Here is a 22,165-nt window from a genome sequence, read left to right on the forward strand (position 1 = left end):
GCTCAGACACACCTCAAAATGTACACACACTTCCACTGTGTGTAATCAGGTAATTACGCTGGGTGAACTGATTAAGAACTAATGCCTGATATAATGCCTGATTCATAAATGTCACATGTGAACAGCTGTAATGAAATGCTGGGAAACACTTTTAGGATCTGCACTTCTCAGCAATGATGCAGACAGTGTCAGTGTCTGCTTCCAGTGACAGACGTTGCAGTGCCTGCTTCTGAAACGTAAGATCAGTCAGTGCAGTTCTAAAGTGTCCCTTCCTGCATCTGATAATGTACAGGTAATTCAACCAATGGGCAACACTGGTAGGATTTTATTTCATAGAGGGGATGGATGGTAAGCACCTAACCCCAACCCCAACCCTAACACATTTGCAAGTTTTTAGGAGAAACTTGTGAGGAATCCACACACATGTGTGTACACACACTGTACACAACCACACAAAGAAATCCAGCCATAAATGCATACATGCACAAAGATACCGACACGCCTAGCTATGAAAGCACACACAGGCTTGTTTGACTGAGGTGGAGCCCCTATGTCTCGCTTTTGACTCCTTTGACTTACTGCTGTGAGGAGCTGAGCAGAATGTTCTTGCTGCTCATGATTAGGAAGAGTAACCTGGGAATGCTATCCCTCCTGTTGAGTTTCTCAGGAATGGTGAGTGTTCTGGGTGTGGAATTTGGGAGAACCGAGCCATTGAGAAGGTACGTCCTCTGCTCCTGTTACAGTAGTGCTTTCTGCACAGCACTGATCTGGCCGTGTCTCTTATCATTAGCAGTATTACTGCCAACATTGTTACTAGCATTGTATTTGTTTTTATAGACGATCACATGATATAGATATTCAGCTGGTGACTAAGCACTCAACACCCAAAGCAAAGATAGAAAGATATATACATTTTAAAAGCTTTTCCCCTGTAAATAACATTTGTTTGAATTGCAAATTACACATTGGGCATATCCCACAGCAACAACTTCTGCAATTATGCAATACTACTGCAAGAGATAAATGCAGTCCACCTGCATGCAAGCCAGAGGCTATTTTTCACACTATAATCTGACAGTGTATCACAGTGAAGTGAGTGCTTATTGGAGGATATCATCTGACAAACTTGCTGGTGCCTGACGAATAGCAGGGTTTTTGAGAGTGATGAGACAACAAAGGAGCCAAAATAGGAAGGGAAAAGAATGGCAAGGCCCAGTTTTGTCACATTGCGTTCGTAATGGAAAAACTTGAAACACTAAACCGCAGACACAGGGAACATACCAAGGCTCATGTCACTGTGTCCACTGTGCATGGAGTCACCCGCTGGTGTCTGAGAAGAGGTAGCACTTCATCTTTTTCTGCCCTGCCCCAACTCTGTCACAGATTTTATAGGAGAGTGGCACTGTTGCCAGAGCACCTGTTGATATGGAACCATGCTTTGACAATGCTGCTACAGTAATGATGATTGGCTAAGGTGCAGGAACACATATATGTGAATATGCATGCGTGGAAGAGCAAGAAGACTTAACTTAGGAGCAAAGGAACACAAACTGAGTAGCACTTAATTATATCCTGTGTTTTGAACTACAAACTTGGACAGCAAAAGGGTCACACAGAATACATTGCGATTGTCTAACAGCATTTTAAACATCACAACATTGTTGTGAGGAACTTAGATGTCAGTTTGAGTGATGGTGCTGGTGGATTAGACTCCACAGCTTTGACTGTCTGATTTTAGCTCAGGACCTGAACACAATAACCACTCTGTGGGGAATGTGTGTGCATGTGTGCAAATGCTCTATGATTATTATAGAGCTGTTGCGGAGAGATCATAAAGTTGCTGTAAGGTGTTTGTCTGGTGGGCCCTCGGCATTCATCGGTAATCATGTGGGGGAAGTCCTAGTGTGCCGCATAGCTTTACCAGAGGTGTGTCCTAGCCAGCCTTCACCTGGTACAGAATGTTTTCTCTGTGTTCTCAGCATGGGATGTTATTGTCTTGCAGGCATTCACTGGGTAGGTGCTTATCAATGGCAATTCATTTCTATGTATAGAATTTAATTAAAATTACCATACCTTTTCTTCCTCTGTTTTCAACAGTCCAAATTCTGTTGCCTTGAAACTGATCTGCCTGTATGGTCATGAGAAGAAATGTCTGTTATGAACTAGAAGCACAATGGACAGGAAACTGGGAATGATTTTTAAGAGATTAACATTTATGGCTAACCAGCCCCCACACACAAGACAGAAAGTTTGAGCTTTTCATTTTATCATAAACATTTTTAGGATTTGATGTTTTCATATAATAGATGTTGTGTTTGTTGTGTGTCTGAATTGGCATGCATACTAAGCATACAGGTATTTTCTCACATGTCTTCATGTTGATCTCAATCATGAGTGGAATTTTCAGACCAATGGGTTTCAAATACCAGTTACAATGGAATACAACCACACTACCATTGAGCAAAGTACTTATATTTCACTTCCTTATGTGCAAAAGCACTGTAAGTTACCCTGGATAAGGGTGTGTGATAAGCATTGGAGTGATGTTATTTAACACCGTAATTATAGGCTAAGGGATTGCTGGGGAACATAGTTTTATGTTTGCAACAAATTGTGTTTATTGCCATACTATGAATGTTCTTATCTCTGAAAGTGATCTGTGTGTCACAGAAGATTCTTTAATGGAATTTTTACAATTCTTACAGTTTCTCTCAGAGACTTTTTAAAATGCAAACAATATCTTAATATTTAAATTGTACTGAAAGTAGTCTAATAGTAATCTAAAAAGGTACATTTGTATTACAGTATGTTTTGAATTGAAGGTGTGTGTGTATGTATTTGCATCTACATGTATTAAGGCAAATGGAATGGGCAGAACTAATTGAAACTAAACAGTCATGTCTGGCTTTAGCTGTCTCATGAGTTGTATATGCACAGACATATGTACAAATGTAGTAATGACATATCACCACCCTCTGGCTAAGATATGTAATTACCCTCAGCACTCTAAAGGTCACAGAGCAAATTTTCAAGCTCATTTCAAACGTTGCAATCATATGGTATTATTAAAGAAGTAATAATATAACTTATGTTATCACTCGAGTAAAGGAAATTGATGTTTCTTTACAGACGGCAAGCTTTGGAATGACCTTCCTTTAAGTATATAAAGCCTTCATAAAAAATTCAAATATCACTAAAAATGTAAAAAATTCATGTCACCTGTCAAAATTCTTTTATACATTTTCTATTACACTTGTTTTAAAAGATGTGTATGGAATGTAGTCTGTCTTATCTAGTTGTCTATTATTAATGAATGAATAGTTTATATTGATTGTATTAATTTATATCATTTCATTGGACCTTCAGGAAAATAAGGGCAAATGCTTCATTGTGTTATTCCCATTTCCCGTTTCCCATTCCCATATATTTGAAATGGCTGTTTTTCATCACCAGATACATTCAAAATTAAATCTGTCTTCAGAAAAAAAACTTAATTTATGATTTATAACTTCTCTCAGAGATGCCAGTTTGAGCAGATGGGGGATGAAACCTAACGTGGTAGTATTGGAAGCATATACTCAGAGTTTTTCTCATCCGACTCACCCGCTATCTACTTCTCCTTTCACTGCTTATTTTGCCTGAAGAATATGACAAAGTGTAAAATCATACAAAATCCTAAAAACATATGTGCTTTGTTAAATTCTCACCCTGCTGAGTGGCTTGGGTGCCCAGTGTCATTTCTGCTTTGTTAATATAATGTGTTTTTTTTTTATTCTTCACAAGGCCAGTGTAAGTTGTAGGATATTAATAGGCCTACATATTTTTTAGGTTTCAACTGGATGCTTTCAGACATTCATGGCATAACTACATTTTAATATCCGATATCAGATCATCAGACCTTACAAGCCATGCCGCCATCTTTACCATAGACATACAAGCACGTATGAATCATAGCAAGATTTGAGCGTTGTTGGAACAAGGACTGCCCTTAGCTATTGAATAATAGACCTATTTTACCTGACACTCGATTCTTGCCCGCATTTAAAAACATGACAAAAGAATGACTGCCAAAAGATACTAAGAGAAGATGAAATTTTATTATCTTATGATCTTACTGAAATGTGTGGGTGTAGTGAGCCTCATCGTGTCTACACTACAGCTAAAGCATGACCTTTCTATACAGTTTTCTTAGCATACAGAATTGCCCCGTGCTAGATTCCTTGACCCCTAGTGTGCTAACATTGAATAACAAACACATCTAATATGGTCTATTTATTGTTAACATTAGTGTGGGTGCCATTATTTTATGCATGCATTCTCCATGGTGACAGGTTCAATAATTACTGTGTACATATATCATGTAGGCCTACCTTTAATATTTCTAAAATTAATAATCAAAGCATGGGACTAGCTGGCTTGAAAACTGATTTTGCAGAGGCAGTAAGTGAATATGCTCCATGCATTTACTGTTTACAGCAATGTTTTGACCAATTGCTTTAATCGACAAAACAAAAATAAAATAAAATAAAATAACTGAGATAATTAGAAGACCCTAAAGCTCCAAATACAGATCCCAGGAGTGAGAGGATATTGTCTGAGGAGTTTGCTTCTATAATTTATTTTTTAAGCAAGGGCAGTATATTGTCAGTGGGCAATATAGGCTATATATATTATATATAGCCATCTAGCTGCTATTGTCCGGCTTATTTGGAGCTGTTTTACAAACTACCTACATAATATTTCATAAATCTATCATAGCATACTTTGAGAATGCTAGTGGTATAATGAATGAAATGGCTGAATTACTGTTTTCATGCAGTAATCGATATAATTAAATTAAATTCAAAAGTAAGATTGCAATGACAATGTATTAGCCTACAAACAACGCAAGGTTTGCATAGAAATAATAGAAATAGCAATGAGCAATAACATTATAAACATAAAACAAATGAATACATCAACTAATAAATACATAATAAATGCGTTAGTTTAATGTATATTGATTTAATAAGTAGATACAAATTAATTAAAGTGTTGGATTTGATTGCGTTACATATGGTGTTTATATTGCTGGATCTGTACGTACAAGTACTACATTAAATGTCTGAATTAATAAAGCCTATTTTTAAATAAATAAATGAATGCATTACTGGATTAATATATCTGAAGTGGCCGCCTCATAGTCTACTATGGCAATGGTATATATTTTATTGATATTTTTATCAATCTGACAGGAGATCGAAGGGAAATCTTGCTACAATATTTCCGTTTAAATTTCATGTGATTGGTTACATGACTTGACAGGGGGGCGGAACTTAGGAATTTATATGACAACGAAACTGGCCAATCACAAATCTAGTTGTGCCAACCTTCTTGTTTCAGTAGTAGGAATGTCGGATATGTAGCCAGCTAGCCAGCTCGCATTCCCGACGGCCAGCTATGTGTTGGTAAACACGGTCATGCTGTTTGATGAGGTTGTGCATTTAGAATTGCTAACGTAAGTAACGTTATATCATATACTGATCTGAGTAGCTCGCTATGGTTCATGCAGGAAAAATATTTCTTGTGTCGTCTGCTGTCATAGTTAGCCTAGCTATATTTTGCTAGCTCGCTTCCTCTCTGGTTGGTTGCCTAGCTAGAAAGATTGCTAGCTAGCTAGCCTACGTGGGCAATTGTTCATGTAGCTAGCGTTACCTTTTCTGGCTAACCTTAGGTGACACTGCTACCGCGATTCCTTTTTGGAATTAAGTATTATCTGGGAATTTAAATTGCATATTCGGTTTATCAGCTAAGACTGAATAAACTGGGATATGTTGCTCATCGAACGCATATAATTTTACTACAGCTTGAAAAGCAGCATTAGCTAGATGGCTAACGTTACATGGTTGAGTAATCTACACTGTACGCGTCAGTGGATGTATCGTTAGTTCGCTAGCTAGCAGACTAAAACGCATTATGGTCGACAAGTAACGTTATCTGAGGAAAAATCAAAAGCGACGTTGAAATTAACTTAGACTCGTGTGTTATGGAACTCCTTGGTGGTGATGGTCTGCATTTATTACATTACTTAGATGATGGGTAAGTTCGCTAGATGTAGATGTGTTTATTGTGACGGGTAGCTAGCTAGCTCCAGTCATAGCACAAGGCCAGTCAATTTTGTAGAACTACGAATGTGCGCTTCTGTTATGAAATGTACGGTAGGTATGATTGGGAGTGGGGTGCATCCTATCGTTAGATGGGAAGGCAGGGCCTAAACACAGTACAGCTCGCAAAACGCAGGTTCTTTTTACTCTCTGCCTTTAGGTTTTGACAGCTTTTGGTCTGTCAGTGAAGATCTGGATGCTTGAATTGGGCAAAACAAGTGCCTCGCTAACCATTAAATGAAAAGTGTGTCCGTACAACATTGAAGGGTTCGCTGTTCAAGGTAGGTGATCTTGTATACTTCACCTTACACATTTAGCTAAAAAGCTAGCTAAGGATGGCCAGGACACGTTGTTGTGACTGTTTGTTGGATTTCATGGCTGTACAGCTAGCTAAGGGAGCTATTTGGCTATTGCACAATATTTGCGCAGGCGAACCAGCTATCGAGCCAGCTGACGTTAACGACGTAGTCGTTAGCTAGCTAAACATTTTTCAGAGCTGTGCTAGTATTTAGCTTGCTCGCTAATTGGAGCATAACTAAGAGTTTGTTCTGATTCCCACCACGTTAGTTAGCCTTATTCTGATGTTAGAAGCAACTAATGTTAGCTCGTTGTTCAGCTGTTTTAAAAGTTAGCTATATTAGGCCAAACATATGATATACTGAGCCATTTTTATTCGCTTGCAAACGAAGTCCGCTGTTAGCACCTTGAATGTTGTCATACTCATCTTCAGGTTTCTTCTTGTCACATATATCATTTACTGTCACCTAAATCATTATTGTTTCAGGAAGTCATGCTTACTGACGTTCAATCCAGCTTAATCCCAAAATACTTCAACAAGTAGCACGATTGCTACGGTAAAGGATAACTTGGTTTTGTGGATAACCAAACGAATATGAGCCACCCTGGTTTCCTGTGCATGAAATCCCCACCCATCGCGCAGGTTTAGTTATTTTCCAGTAGGAAACATTGCATTAGGGTAGTGTCATTGGTGCGCCTTTAATACTGCTTTGACCTTTCACAGTGGGAGTTGAATTGCAGGAAACCATAGCCACACAAATAGGTGGTTAATCAGTAAAGTCACATAATGCATTTCAGTTTCCATTTGCTCTGAAATCTGTTAGGCTAGGTGTCCTCTTGTGAACAGTTTAAATCAGACAGTTCCTAGGTTTTTAAACTGTCTAGTTAAAGGTGCATTGATAAGGATGAGGTTTTTTTTTTAATTGCAGTCACACTTTCAGACAACGCTAATGAAAAATGGTTCTCTCTTAGGCATGCCTTGATATCTTTATATGTAAATTGACTTATTAATCTATCATAATTGTCATGTCTTCATGTTGTTTCAGAACTCCTTAAACTTTTCCTTTCCAAGCCATAGGTGGTCCATGTAAAAATGACTCATGACTTGATGAATGTACATCTTACTTGGCTTGTTCTCTCCTTTTGATGTAACCCCAACAGATTGCAGTGGCACAGAAGGACATAGACCAGAGCCAGCCACTGAGACGTCCAGGAGGGGGCAGTAATGAAATCGACAGTGTGAGGTGTCGAGAGAAAGAGAGAGAGGGAAAGAGGGGTGGAGTCGTATCAGGAAGGGAACAGTGAAAGGAGAGGGGAATCACAAGAGCCAAGATGTCTTACAGCAACAGAGAACTGGTGGTGTTTTATATAAGCTATAAACTGTCACAGAGGAACTATTCCTGCAGCCACATAGGACTGACGAGTGCAAGCGGGGCCAGAGAAGAGCAGGCGGAGGGCGAGGAGGCAGCTGGGGCAGGGCACGTGAACGGGTCAGTGAACGGGGGGAGCCTGGAGCCACCGCCGTCCCCGCGTGGCATTGAGGCGGTCAAGGAGGCGCTGCGGGACTCCGCCAACGAGTTCGAGCTGCGATACCGCCGTGCTTTCAGCGACCTCTCCTCCCAGCTGCACATCACACCGGCTACCGCCTACCAGAGCTTCGAGAGCGTGATGAACGAGGTTTTCCGAGATGGCGTCAACTGGGGTCGAGTGGTGGGCCTGTTTGCTTTTGGCGGGGCCCTGTGCGTGGAGTGCGTGGAGAAGGAGATGAGCCCCCTGGTGGCCAGGATCGCTGACTGGATGACCGTCTACCTGGACAACCATATCCAGCCATGGATCCAGCTCCAGGGAGGATGGGTAAGTGTTTCATTGAGGAAGGATATACGGTGGTCTCAGGTCCATCAGGTGCTGCAATACTCTGGCAGCACTGGATCAGGGGTGTGCAGTCCTGCCACTAGAGGGTGAGTCCAGCACGGGCCCCAGCTTTGTTTAATTGACCCATTTTCTCCAGATCTCAGTGGCTGCCACCTATGTCCACCTGGCAGAGTGAGTGGACACATGAGTCTGTGGGCAGGCAGGAGTATAGAGGGGCAGTCTTCTCTCATGGGGGCAGACCTTTCTAATTGAGTGGTCCTTGCTCATAGGGGATAGTATTGAGCTACAGAATGGTAATTCCAATTTTTTTAAGATTACACTGTATTTATTGTTACATTGTTGTGATTTAGCAGAAGTTCTTCTCCAGATCAGCTTACATAGGTTACAGCTTTTACATATTGTCCATTTATGTAACTGGATATTTACTGAGGCAATTCTGGGTGAAGTACCTTGCCCAGGGTTACAACAGCATCAAATCAGAATCAAATCAGCAACCGTTTGGTTACAAACCCTGCTCTTTACCACAATGCTACAATGCCAGAATATTCAATTACTGATGTTCCAATTTCTGGAACTTATTTTTTCCAATTCTGATTACACAGAAGAAAAAGCACAAAACTGCATTTAAAAGTATTTCTCAAACAGTCTGTTATAAAACAATATAACCCCTTCTTATAATAAAGCTAAAAAAAAATAAAAGTATATTTATGAAAATACGGTCAGCAATAAAGTAATAAAAATATATTGTTGCCATAATTTACCTTATTGTTAAAGAATGTTTAGTGTTTTGGATTGATTCTGATGCGTGGAAATGCTCATTACCAAGTGATACAAGCTCAAATTACCAAGTGGGAAATGCCCTGGATCAAGTAAAGCAAATTTCCCTCAATGCATTGATTGCCAGTTTCATCAAAGTCACATGTGAGTCACAGAAGAAAAACTGAGACTGGTGGGAGAAGACACTGGCACAGAAAGCCCTTTGCCTGTCCTTCGGGTGTTTTTCTCCTCCTCCTCATTTTGTCAAGGAGAACAAAAACAGCACTCTCACCGGAGACTGTTAAGAGTTGTGGTCATATTGTAGTCCTATTGTGGTTATAATGTGCAGTTCTGTTGATCATAGGTGAGGTTGATGGTTACACCTGTGGTGTACTGTGCTGAATTTGATGTCTGAATCTGAACGTAACATGCCCTCTACATATGGGTGATTGTCGCTGTAATATACAGTTATATACCATTATGGTAAAGTTCTGCGTGGACCTGAAACTAAAACCTGATGCCTGACCTGACCCGTGCATTTTAACACCTAAAACAAATCTGTGATTCGACCTGACCCAGCCTGAACCTGAACTAATGGGTGTGTATGTTGGGGGAGAACCCTCCTTTTTGGTAAAATGCAGTGCTCTTAGTGAATAGTGATCTGTACAAAAAACAAAAGTCCCACAGTAACATTCAGCGGCATAACAAATGAACACAACACAGTTGGTCTTTGTTTTGAAAATGGTGCACTATATGTTGAGTAAAGTCTGTACAAGTAAACAAAAATCTGAAAATTCAGCTCAATACCTCAATGAAATAATGATTTTCAGGAAAATGAAGGACACAAGCAAAAATAAGTTATTCCTGTCTAAGCATGTTATCCCCCATTTAAAAACTTAATATGGCAATTACCCATAAAAAATGGTATTTCCTTTTGTGTATATGTCATTCATTAAAAATCAGCCCAGTTTTTGGACAACACTGCATTAAAAACTGACATCCCGAAATGTTGAGCCTTCTCGACCCAAACCCAACTGCCATAATGCAGTATAGGTCCGAACTGACCCAAACCGAACATTTTTTGTCAGGTATGGTCAGGTTTGTGTTGGGTTGCAGGGCTTTACATTATAGTTAGTGGTGTCTCCTACCCCTGCCCCGTTGTCACCATGCAGCCTTCTACTTCCATCCCACTGTCCCCATGTGACTCTCTCCCTGGACCATTGGCCAGGTTGATTCCATTTGACATATTGACAATTTCTGCTCTGGGTAAAAATCCACTAGACACTTGCAGACCAGCACACAGACCCACCCTAAGAGCACTGTGCAGTTGTGTTGTGTCTGTCAAAAGTAAACTATATATATATATATATATACACACACATACACGTATGATGTCTCCATGCAAAGCAGATTCAGATCTCTACTTTTCTGGAAAAAAGCTGCAAAGATTCGGCACATGTCTACTGATCCTTCGCTGATATGGATCAGCTCATATTGTTAACACTGCACTAGCCGAGCCACTAACCCTAACCCTAACCCTAACCCTGACCCTGACCCTAACCCTAACCCTACTGATCCTTCGCTGATATGGATCAGCTCATATTGTTAACACTGCACTAGCCGAGCCACACAGAGTAAACTCATCGTTTGTCTTCTCCCTTTGTGAGAAGCTGACATGTTATTGGACACAGACAGAAAAACCACAGGCCCGCCCAGCCCACCCCACCCTTACCCGCCACACCCCACCCTTACCCGCCACACCTGCAACTTCTCTGCTTACTCAGTGTGTCTTACATAGGTTACATTTTTTCATATCATCCATGTAAGCAGGATGGTAACTGAAGCAGTTCAGGTTGAGTGCCTTGCGCAAGGAGATTCTCCTGGGCTTGCTCCCAGAAGGCTGCAGTGTGGGTTGGGTAAGGAGCTACTGTTGTAGCCCGAAGCAAGGTGCAGTTTACTGGAATAATGTGCGCTGTCTCTCATAAAGGCAGCCCCTTGAGATACTTGTTCTAAAAGCAGCTGATCCGCCACCCCACTCTGTCCCCTTTCCCACAGTAACCTGGAGATGAGCAGAAGTGAAATTATTATTTATTATTATTATTATCATCATTTAGCAGATGCTGTTATCCAGAGCGACTTACATGTGCTACAGTCTTTACATGTCATCCATTTCCACAGCTGGATATTTACCAAGGCAATTCTGGGCTAAGTACCCTGCCAGTGAGGTTCAAGGTGGGTTACACTTGGATCATTAAGCAAAAAAGGAACAGGTCTGTTCTTTCCATCATAAACAGAACATGCTTGTCTCGTTCAGCAAGACAATGGACAGATGTGTGGGGGCTGGAGAGTGCCAGCCTAGTGCCATTTGACCATGTTTCTAATGGTTTCTGCCTGTCCAGCATTAAATGATGTAGTTTGCTTCCTGCTGGTCCTTTGGGAGTGTTGCAGCAGGATACAGTTATTGGCATGAGGGAAAGGGACCCTGACCATGTCTCTGGTTGGGTTTAGTGCTGAATTTGTCTCCAGCAAAATCACATTTTTAGTCTTCCAGAAAACCCCAATATTTCCAGGAGCTGGACAGGACCTGCTTGGCTTGTACCCACATAATCAAGTTGTATGTGAATAGTCTGAAACGCCAAAGATTGATTTGGACTGAGCGTGAGTGTGACATGCAGCGTATGAAAGTAAACAGGCTTTTCCTGTTTGTTGTTAGGGCTGGGTCTCTTGTATTCCTCCAGAACACCCCTCCTTCTGTCTGCAAAGCCTGAAAGATAATGGTTTTCATCTTCATGACCTTTGCAATCCAGCGTGGAGGTCAATATTGAGATCTTTGATTGATTTTTACCTAGGTGGAAGTGCCTGTGCATGCCTTAGTGTTTGTCTGTGTGAATTATTCAGCAGGGCACCTTCACTTGCAGTTGGAAACAAACAGAAAGATGAAGAAATGTGTTGAGGTTCCTCTTCTAGAAAGTTTCCACACTGTCTGTTCTCCTGTGTTCTGGCTGAATGAGAGCATTAGGTCACAAGTGATTTCACACCTTCCTCACCAGTGGGTGGGTTTAGAAGAAAATGGTCACATTCCATCTGAGTGAATGGTGCCCTCCACGCTGCAAGAGCTGTCTTCACATGACCTTCTGTTTTCTGTGTAATCTCCTGGCCCAGTGCAGTTTTTTTTTTTCCTTTTGCTTGGTGATTTCTACCTTCCAGAGTAAGAGCCCATCAGTAAGCTTGAAGACTAGCCAGAGCACCCAGGATCCTGAAAAGCACCTGTGAAAATGTGTGCTCTTTAGGATCCTGGAATAATACAGCGCAGTAGTCATGGCTCTTACCAATGAACAGCCGAACTCGCATTCATGTACGTGTAGGTATATAGTTGTTACCATTTGCCCTTTCTCTCTCCTTGGCCTCTTTGCTTCCTGTCATACAGTGAAGCTGCTGTTCCCTGTAATTCATATGCTTTGGGGAGGTAAAGCACTTCTATGGTGAAGATGAGCATTGCAGTTGTGCGGACTGCATAAATGGGACGTGATCTCTGGGCATGAGGGGCCGGATGTAGGTCCCTCCAGCCACTGAAAGCCATGACTTTCTGTCCATATGTCTTCTTTGTACATCCCTTGGATTGATAAATGCAGGTGCAAAAAACTGAAGTACAACAAGAAGCCTCAGGATATGTAGGGAAACTAAACGAGAATCTTTCTGACAGAGTCTTCTTAGATTTTCCTTCATCATAAAAGGCACAACTGCAGTGTGTGATCTCAGAAATGGCACTGCCTGCTTGCTTTTCTGTCTCTCCCTCCTCTGGCTCTCCTTGCTCCTCTCAGACACATGTGCATGTATACGTGCATGTGTGTGCATGTACAGACATAGGTCCATGTGAAGTGGCTGGACAGGTGCACTTCTTGCTCAAAAGAAATGCAAAAGAGGATGAAGAAACTTACCAATCACTTGGCTTATTGGTTTTCAGATTGCAGATGCTAATGGCACAGGGAAACTCCACCTCAGTGATAAAGATCCATTGTCTTTCTTCAGTTGCCAAAGAGGAACTGCTGTGTGGCTGTACTCATTTGAACAGCAAGCCAGCCAAAGTGGGGAAGGGCAAGGAGAGAGGTCTTCACACTGGACAGATCCACTGAGACTTTTTAATAATCCTGCTTTAAAAGAATATAGCAACCATTTTATCACCTGAGCATGTGTTGTTCAATCACGATCATTCAGCACAGCGGTGAAGTTATGCACTAAGAATGTGAGACAGCTGTGCTATTAAACAGATGGATCCAAGATGGCCAAAATTTCTATATCTTGAGTTCAGTTAGAAGTGGATTTGTATTAATTGGTAAGGTAACCTAATGAAGCTTTGGAGGAATATGGCTACTATCCCTTTGTGACATCATCACTGTGTGCAGGCCCCGCAGTTGCAAGAACACCTTAGGTCTCTGCATGTTTATCTAGATGACATGTGCATTGGCGGCAGACTGTCAGCATCATTGTGTTTGTAGCAATGCAGCAGTATTATGAGATTGTTATAGGAATGTTTCGGGCATGTCTTGATCTTAAGTGGGGAGGCAGAAGGGGTGTAAAGCTGTTCATAGTTTGCTTTGTTGTTTTATCTCTGCTATTTTTTTTTTGGTCGCTCTTTGATAAATAACTCCCTTGTTGACCGCGCCCGCTTGGTTTTAGCAAACCTTTCCACACGGTTGCTCTTGGAGAGAGATGATTACAGCATGAAGTTTGCCCTTGAATAACCCATTCAGCCAATGTGGCCTTAAAGCCACGTGAGGCAACATTTTGTGGTCTCGAGTGTTCAAAGCCCTCTTCCCCACAGAACACGTCACTACAGGCTTGTATTTTACAATGGAATGTCACCGAGGTTCTTGCCCACATTTGTTATGCCCTGCTCACCTGGGTGTGCGTGGGCTTACCTGATACCAGGTACATGACAACACCACGCTGCTCTCTGTCCACGTCTCCTCTCTGCTGATATCTGCACATCCTGCTCTTTTAGTCTCGGGTGCAGCTCTGTCCTCTCTTTATTGGGCAGTAAGCAGGATATTCAATATTTAAGTCATTGATGTTGCCACCCTTTTCTCTTATTTATTTCACTGGACTCCTCTCCCCTCTGGAAATGTCTCGTTTTCCTGGAATTACCCTGCTGCGCAACGGAGGCAGGGGCGGGGGTGGGGGCCGGGGCGGGGGCGGGGGGAGGTGACTTCAGCAGCAGATTTCACTTCCTCTCCCAAATGCCAGGAATTCCTGCAGAGAGTCATAGGCTCTTTGTCATCGTTTCTAGAAGCTGGGGCCGCGCAGGCTTACTGTGTTTCCTTTGCTGTGCTTTCTCATTATGCGTTTCAGCTGGAGAGCGTGCTGGTGAATGCTCCTGAAGTTACACTTTACAAAGACCTCTTCAGGAATCAGGAGCTCCGGACTGATGCCAACTAGTTGAAAGTGCTGTGTTGATTCAGGAGAGGGCACAGCCAGTGCTGGATGGCTTTAATCATTTACTCAGCTTCTGCCACAGGGTGGTGGGTATTCCCAGGCCAGTGAAATTGAAAGAGCAGTTTTTATTGTTAGGTATCGTAGAGGCGCATAACAATGGCAGGGGATTACCTGTACTCTCAGTCTACCATGACCATTCACTCACAGACACCAGCTTGGACACTGGTCTCTGTGCAACTCACCTGTGAGGTATCTGTACATAGCAGAGATGGGAGTCTGGTTATGGGTAGATGGTAATGTGCTGTCAGTCACTTAGTTGCATTCACCCACCAGACGTGGCTTTTCATGGCAAAACATCTTGATTAGTTCAGATAAGTCAGTGCCCCCCCCCCCCCCCCCCCCCATTTGGGGACTCATGAAGCCTCGGTCTCAGTGAAGGGAGGGGCCTCACGCGCAGCTGGACCTCTGCTCAACTCACACACACAGCCGCGTCACATCATTGACTGCACCACACATGCACAAGGCCAGTCAGAGTGCAAGCAGAGCCTTGGCTGGAAATGCTTTGGGAAAAAGAAGTGAGTGTGAAAAGCTGGAGGGAGGATGGTGGGGCGGGGTTGGTGGGTCCTGCCACGTTCCATCTCCCTCTTTCTCTGTGTCGTTCTGCAGGATCGCTTTGCTGAGATCTTCGGGAAGGACGCAGCGGCGGAGTCCCGGCGCTCCCAGGAGAACTTTAAAAGATGGCTGCTCGCCGGAGTCACGCTCGCCACCGGGCTGCTGATTGGCTCATTCATTGCCAGCAAACGCCACTGAGGTAGTGCGTCGAACAGCGCCACCGCCTGGCAGCCCTCCAACAAACATGAAGGAACGTTGAAAAAAGAGAAATTGCCAAGTGTTTCCATGTTTACTCGTGTCCCACATCCTAAAGCACTGAGAGAGAGACAGACCCAGCTGCTGCTCCGCATCATCGTCTGCATCGCAAAGATGTCTGCTCACCAGTACCCACAATGCAATGGGAGACTAACGTCACACTACCCACACCGTACCAAACACCCGAAGAGAGGACTGAACGCAGTGTTTCCTCTCTCCTCCCTGTCTTTGTCCATTCTCTCATGGTCATGTAGATTATTGTCAAATTTATCTTAAGACTTTTAAATATATTGCATACATTTTTATTTTATTTATTTTTGTGTGTGGGTCGGGGCAGTGGAAGTGTGCAGCGCTGTTTCTGAGTGAACGTGTGCTGTTTGGTATTCTTAGAAACTGAGGGAAGGAGGACAGAGAGGAGATAAACATGGCTCCTCCTTCACCCCAGTAAGAACCCTCGATTGTACTGTTCCCTCTCAGACAGAAGGGGGAAGCACTGAATAGGTAGGTTTTTTTGGCTTTTTCAACCTTTTCCCTAAAGTATCTTAAAGATGTTTTGAGCATTGTGGTCAGGCATATAGAGACGTCTGTATGGAAAAACATCGTATCAGAGGATGCTTTCTGTCCATGATAATGGACACCCAACCTCATCCATGCTGAGTATGTTGAAGGACCGATCAAAGCATTTACTGATGAGCAGTGACCAATTAAAGCATTTGTTGATGAGCAGGGACCAATTGAAAACACTGTTGATAAGAAGTCTTTATCATACAGAAAATTGCCACAAAGAGACAGATTGTGTGATGTTTTCTTTTAGTTTACTTATAGGTTTTCTCTCCCTATTACAAAGTTCCCAAGCGCACACACATACACACACACACACACACACACACACTGCTCATGACATACCTGACATCTCATACCATGGCTTGTTTTTCTCTTTTGTCTGTTGTCTTGTTTGCTGTCCAAAGTTCTATCTGAAGTACTTAATCTTGTTTACTTCCAGTATGCCCTGATAGGTTTTTGTGACTCCACACATGCACTCGCTAATTTGAGTTCTAAATAAGTGTAACGGAGACCTTTGTACGTTTTCTCTATAATAAGTGAACTCTGTCTCTTTGTGTTTCTCATAGTCTTTCTTATGCTGCCATAATTTTGGAAATTTAAAAGAATGCCAGTTATGGGGAGAAAAAAAGCAAATTTTCATGTTTAAAAAATGTTGGAGAAGCTTGTTTTTTTTGTTTGACATGCACATTTGTTTTCATGGGAGCATTGCCTCCTCCTAGTGGTGTGAGGTCTTCATCACAAAAGACTGCAAATGTAAGTGAAAATGAATGCGGAAACAGAAGCAGAACTCCAGCCAATCAGCAAAAGCGACCCACTCTCCTGCTCTTTCCCAACTCCCACAGACCGCTCCTGCTAAAATGCTGTAATTTGAAATGTGTGGGTCAACAAGCTCTTCAGAGGGGTCCTCCTGTCCAAGATGTCCGTTTTGAGTAACCCCTGTCAGTGCTGTGTGGGTTTTTTTCCATATCACTCAGCAGGTTTCAGGGCGATTGAAGTACATAGTCAGCATGTTATTGACACAAAACCTTTTTGTACCTCGCAACCCCTGGTCTTTGTCCCAAACAACTTCAGCTACTTAGGTAGTGTGGTAAATGCCCCTTAGAACTGTGCCCAAATCAGCATCCATCTTCAAACATTCTGTATAAGTGTTAGAAGTAGAGGTGGATAAGCAGATCCTGGGTTACTTGTTGGGACAGGCCTGGGATCTGTCTGTTGAGGTATGGGACCTCCCGACACGTGTGTTTCCCCAGCACTCTCATAACGTTTTCAGAACGTTAGATTTTCATTGTCAGGGTTCTTTTATTGGTGTGCATTGTCTGGACTATATGGTGGCAACTTTACTTCTCTTTGTTTTTTTTCCCCTCCATTTGCGCTATAGAAACACACATTTGACCCCTGTAGTCACCTACTTGCAGTATATTAGCAGGTGTTTTGGTTTTGTTTCATTTTGTTTTTGTTTGTTTTGTCATCATATATGTTGAAACAGTGCTAATATGTATCATTTTCTTTTTAATAAAAAGATATTTACAGAAAACTCCTCATTTTTAAAGGAAACCCTGTTCATCTAAAGAATTTTTGTTAGGTGTGTGTGTTGAATAGAGGAATCCACAGAACTGCAGTGAATCTCCCCAGGTGTGGCCACGCCCCTCCCTGACGGGGTGGGGTAGGCAGGTGAGGTCTTTGAACGTGCTGCAGGACCCTGGTTAGCATTGTAGCACAGGTACTGAAAGTCCCTGAAGCTGTGAAATACTTTGACCTTTGACCCCACCTTGGGTGTTCATGCCCACTGCTCTGGGCGTGGCCTCGTTATCATATGACGTTGCTTTTATGTTGTCTCATCTTTCTGTTAATGCTTCGTCCTTCCAACGTCTTAATAGGTTTGGTTACTGTTCTGATTAATTGAAACATTTTGTAGACTTAGACCAACTGAGGCACCATGTGAAAGTGTACAGGCTTTGTTCTTTTGAGTTCTTTTGGTACTTCTAGCCAAGGAGTACCTGCTACATGACCAGGCGCCAAGATTAGCTGAGGGTCCCTTTTTTCTACCTTGTACGTTTTATTTAGTAGCAAATGAGTAGGCCTGTTTGTCCCATTCAGGCCTCATGGCAAATTGTGACCTGTACTATGGACATCCACACTGCCCCACCTGAGTGTGCGTTAGTGTGCATGTGTGTGTGACTGCAAGTGTGCGTGTGACTGCAAGTGTGTGCCTTTACCCATTCGTGTATGTTGTGTGCCTTTACCTTTCTTTGTGTGTGTGTGTGTGTGTGTGTGTGTGTGTGTGTGTGTGAGGGAGAGTGTATGCCCATGTGCATGTGTGCATGCTTGTATGTGTGCGTGTGTTGATATTGTGATAAAAAAAGTTGTGGCTCAAGTTTTAACAGAACTATTCTTGTCACAACATTATGTATATTAGTTAACTTAAATGACAATTAGAATAGCTTTATTTAGCAACATATTTAAAACTCTTGAGAAAAAAGCAAATATTGAGGGTAAAGCATTTAGTGTTTGCTCCTGTTGCCTTACTCCCCATTAGTCAGTGTCTGCTTAAAGTGTCCACGTTCCTTGTGTTGTTTTCAACAGAAAATATTTTTTTAAAGTTTTTTCCATTATTATTTGATAAACTGTACATTTAAGTCTTAGAAAGAACACCATTTGATGAGCAAATTTGATGTCTTAGAAGCCTGCTTTAATGTTTGAAATAATATAAAACTTAATAAAGACAAGCTATCCAAGACAGATACTTTTGGTTTTGACTCTGTTCTTTTTTTGGGGGGTGGGGGATGAGGGATTAAAGGTCCCTTTGAACATGTCACATCAGATAGAATGCTTTCAAGCACATAATATATTAATTGGCAAGTTTTTATTTTGTAAATTCTGTGTGGCTGCTATGGCACAGGCCTGGCAATTTGTAGTATTGTGTAATTCAGATTCTAATCCTGTTTGCTATCATTATTGTTATTATTGGTATTATTAACCTCATTAACCTTGCTCAAGGTACAACAACAGAGCCCTTTCTCTGGATTAAACCTGCAGATTGTTACAGACTCGGGCCCCTCAGCACACTGCTCTGGGGTGCTGAGTCTAAGACTGTGCTGGTTGTACTGTATTCCAGACACTAGAGGGAGCTACTCTCCATGTATGTGCAGTTGGAGGGTGCGGATGTGAGAGCTGTGCTGTCTCTGAAGGATAAACTCCATCACTTCTCTGAAGTTCAGTCCTGCTCACATATCATGCAATGGCTGACATGCTGTCATGAGATTCTGGTTTTAGCAGATCAAAACACCTGAGATCCACTTCCAGCATATTGCTTATGAGTAACATGCTGGAAGTATTTATAGGAGTATTTATATGACACTGGACTTAAGTTTAAAATTTTAACAATCAATTTATTCATCTATTTTGTAGTAAATACTTTAAGCAATAAGTACTTTAACCTTATCTATATAATTTAATTGTTTGGTTAATCTGACTTGAATGAATTTGCTGCAGAGGTTTGAAGACTTCATAGCCCATCTCCACACTAAAACCTTTCTCCTTTGCAGAAACATGTCTGGTTAGTTCTGTGTTTCTCCCCACGCTGCATGTTGCGTGTGCTGTTTGTCACCTGGGTGGGGACTTCAGCTGGCAGGAGGAGTCCTGACAGGCAGCATTGACGCAAAATAGAAATATATGGAGAAAATGTTAATGGTGTGCGCTGATTTGCCATGGTATCTGTTTGAAGTTTTCCTGCTGTCAGTCTTATAAGGCAGCAGTGAGTGTGATTGGTGGGTGGGGTGAGTGTGCTCTCTCTGGTGGGGCAGGGTGATGCACAGGGACTCAGTTGCTGTGAGAGCTCAGAGGTGAAGGTTTGGCTCTCTGCTTGGCTTTGAGGTGGATTTGTCTGTGCTGGTGAAGATGGAGAGCTGTCTTCTTCTGTTCTTCTTCTCTCTTTCCTCCCTGCTCCTGCTCTCCACAGCCAGTAAGTACCCACTTCATCATTTTCTACAAATACTCTGCTTTCAGAGAATAGGGTTAAAGGGGTTCGGGTTAAGGTGTCAAAGTGGTGCTCTCCAGTCAGGGCAAGCTTTAGGCAACACAGACGGAGTTCTGAATATACTGTTAAAACTGCTTTATTACAGATTATAGTGTTATTTTAAAAATGTGCTGATATTTTGGTGGTGTGTAGGTTTCCTAGGTATATTCATCTCTGTTAGAATGATGCAGATAAGAGAAAGCAAATACAGTGCTTTGTTATTTTTTATAGTTTAACTAGTTCTTTTCAACAGCTGTTTAAAATCACTGTTACTGTGAAAGATAATGAAAAATATTTACATATATTAAATGGCAATAATATATGTATTTTTTCAATGTATTATTTTAGCTAAAAAATGTAGTCTCTATAATATATCCTCAATATATTCTTTTTGTATGGGACGCTACTGAAATACTTGAAATGTCATCATATTCTCATATTCGTAGAGATCTTAGTAAAGTCTTCATTACCAGTAAATGGTATAAAATTGTGTGTGTATATATTTTTTATTTTCATCCTTTAAAGAATTTATAATTTATTAACATTATTCATATGAATTAGAGAGGCATTTCCATGTTTTGATGTTTTCATACATACTGAATGTGCAGATCTGGCGTACTTCATAACTGTTGATGATCAGCTGCAGATTAAAAGTACTTTTTTGCTTGCACTTCAGTGCATTAGTCGCAACACCTGTTTCAACCTCAGAGCCCAGAGGCAGGGTTATAATAGCGCTGCTCCAGTCAGGCTTCCTGTGCAGAAATTCTTAAAAAGGCAGACTGAGTGTCAGCTGATAAGATCCATAACCTCTGGTGGCAGCAGCCGCAGTGAAACAGTCTTCCATCTGAAAGCAGTCCTGAGGCCTATGACCGTGATGATGGTTTTACATATATTTATTAAAGTATGAATGTCTTTAAATGATTTTAGTAGTTTCTTGTACAGTCTGTTGTATGCTCCTTAATGCTTTTCTGCACTTAATGCTTTTATCCCGTCCTGGATGAGGGCATATTATTACCGGCACTGTTATGACTCCAATGCTCCCACCATAGCATTTAATAATATGGTATTAATAATACTTTTTGTACTAACAGCAATACTAGTAAATAATAATAATACTGCTAATAATAAAAATAGTAAATATGTTTGGAAGCACTGATTATGGGGGCCAAGCAAAAGCAAAGCAATGTGTCTGCAAAAACATTACAGAGGTATTTCTGAAGTTATGTGGAAATTATGTGATTCTAATCTTCAGATCACAACCTGAGTTCCTTTCATTATGCCACCAAATATGCTACGCCAATCATGCATTCTGAATTCACGTCCAACTAAGCACACCAGTTTCATGTTTTAAAGACAGGCACAAAGCATACAATAATGTCCGACTGGAAAGTCATTTATCATAATACAGCTCCATAGGTAATTATCTAATCTATAATTTTTTAAACGACAATAGTATTATTAAAAATTCTAGCAAAAATGTGATCGGTTAAAAATAAATTATTTCACTAACTCTTTTAAATACAACAATATTGCAATACAGCAATAATTTATATAAAACCAATCACTCAGATTTTACCAGCCACCGGTGAGTGGTAATTTTTTGTCATTCACTAGCCACTGACAAAAAAGATAATTTGCCACCCTGCGACCTCTCAAAATGTATTACCCATAATGTATAGCTGATTTAATTGTGGCATGAAATTCCATATTTATTGAGAGTACACTCAATGGTTATTATATTTAGATCGTATTTACATATTAATCATATTAAAACATTAAAAACACATCTCTCATGACATCACCAAGAGGTCAAATTAATGGCATTGTGAAATGATGGTGACTCCAGTATTGTAACATTGTAGTGTATGCGTAATGCTGTGCATGCTATACATATAGTGAAACAAGTCAATAGATGTACGGATGTCTGTCACGAGAACACTGAATATAATAGCTTATTACCCTTCAACCTCTTCACAAGCTGTAGCCATACATAAGGAGGAATTACACAGATTAATGGCATTTTACACATGTGGAGAACTCCATAATGAGCAACAAACATGAGAAATTTGTTGAGGTTTTTAATGACTGTTTGTATATCATACTCATTTCTCCAAATTTCCATTAAAAAAGAACACAGATAAAAGGGAGTCTACACATGGTGCTGATTGATACTGTAATGATAACAAATAGATAATAATAACAGTTTATGTTTTGTATA

At 41.2% G+C, this 22,165-nt stretch overlaps 1 protein-coding gene and 1 pseudogene across 1 annotated transcript; both read left to right on the forward strand.

The window, feature by feature from the left end:
* Positions 1 to 5,393: 5,393 nt before the first annotated feature.
* Positions 5,394 to 18,179, forward strand: bcl2l1 (BCL2 like 1). Its single transcript, XM_036531684.1, has 4 exons — positions 5,394 to 5,497; positions 6,304 to 6,424; positions 7,602 to 8,294; positions 15,168 to 18,179. The coding sequence occupies exons 3-4, from the start codon at positions 7,773 to 7,775 to the stop codon at positions 15,309 to 15,311; spliced, it is 666 nt and encodes a 221-aa protein (XP_036387577.1). The 5' UTR covers positions 5,394 to 5,497; positions 6,304 to 6,424; positions 7,602 to 7,772; the 3' UTR covers positions 15,312 to 18,179.
* A 1,650-nt stretch (positions 18,180 to 19,829) lies between these two features.
* LOC118779002 overlaps positions 19,830 to 22,165 on the forward strand; it is a 28,694-nt pseudogene continuing 26,358 nt past the window's right edge.

Source organism: Megalops cyprinoides, chromosome 6 (genome assembly GCF_013368585.1).
Source record: "Megalops cyprinoides isolate fMegCyp1 chromosome 6, fMegCyp1.pri, whole genome shotgun sequence".
Lineage (NCBI taxonomy): Eukaryota > Metazoa > Chordata > Actinopteri > Elopiformes > Megalopidae > Megalops > Megalops cyprinoides.

Coding starts and splice junctions, on each gene's coding strand:
- bcl2l1 (XM_036531684.1), top strand. CDS start 7,773: ATGTCTTACAGCAACAGAGAACTGGTGGTGTTTTATATAAGCTATAAA. Junction 8,295..15,167: donor TCCAGCTCCAGGGAGGATGG/GTAAGTGTTTCA, acceptor GTCGTTCTGCAG/GATCGCTTTGCTGAGATCTT.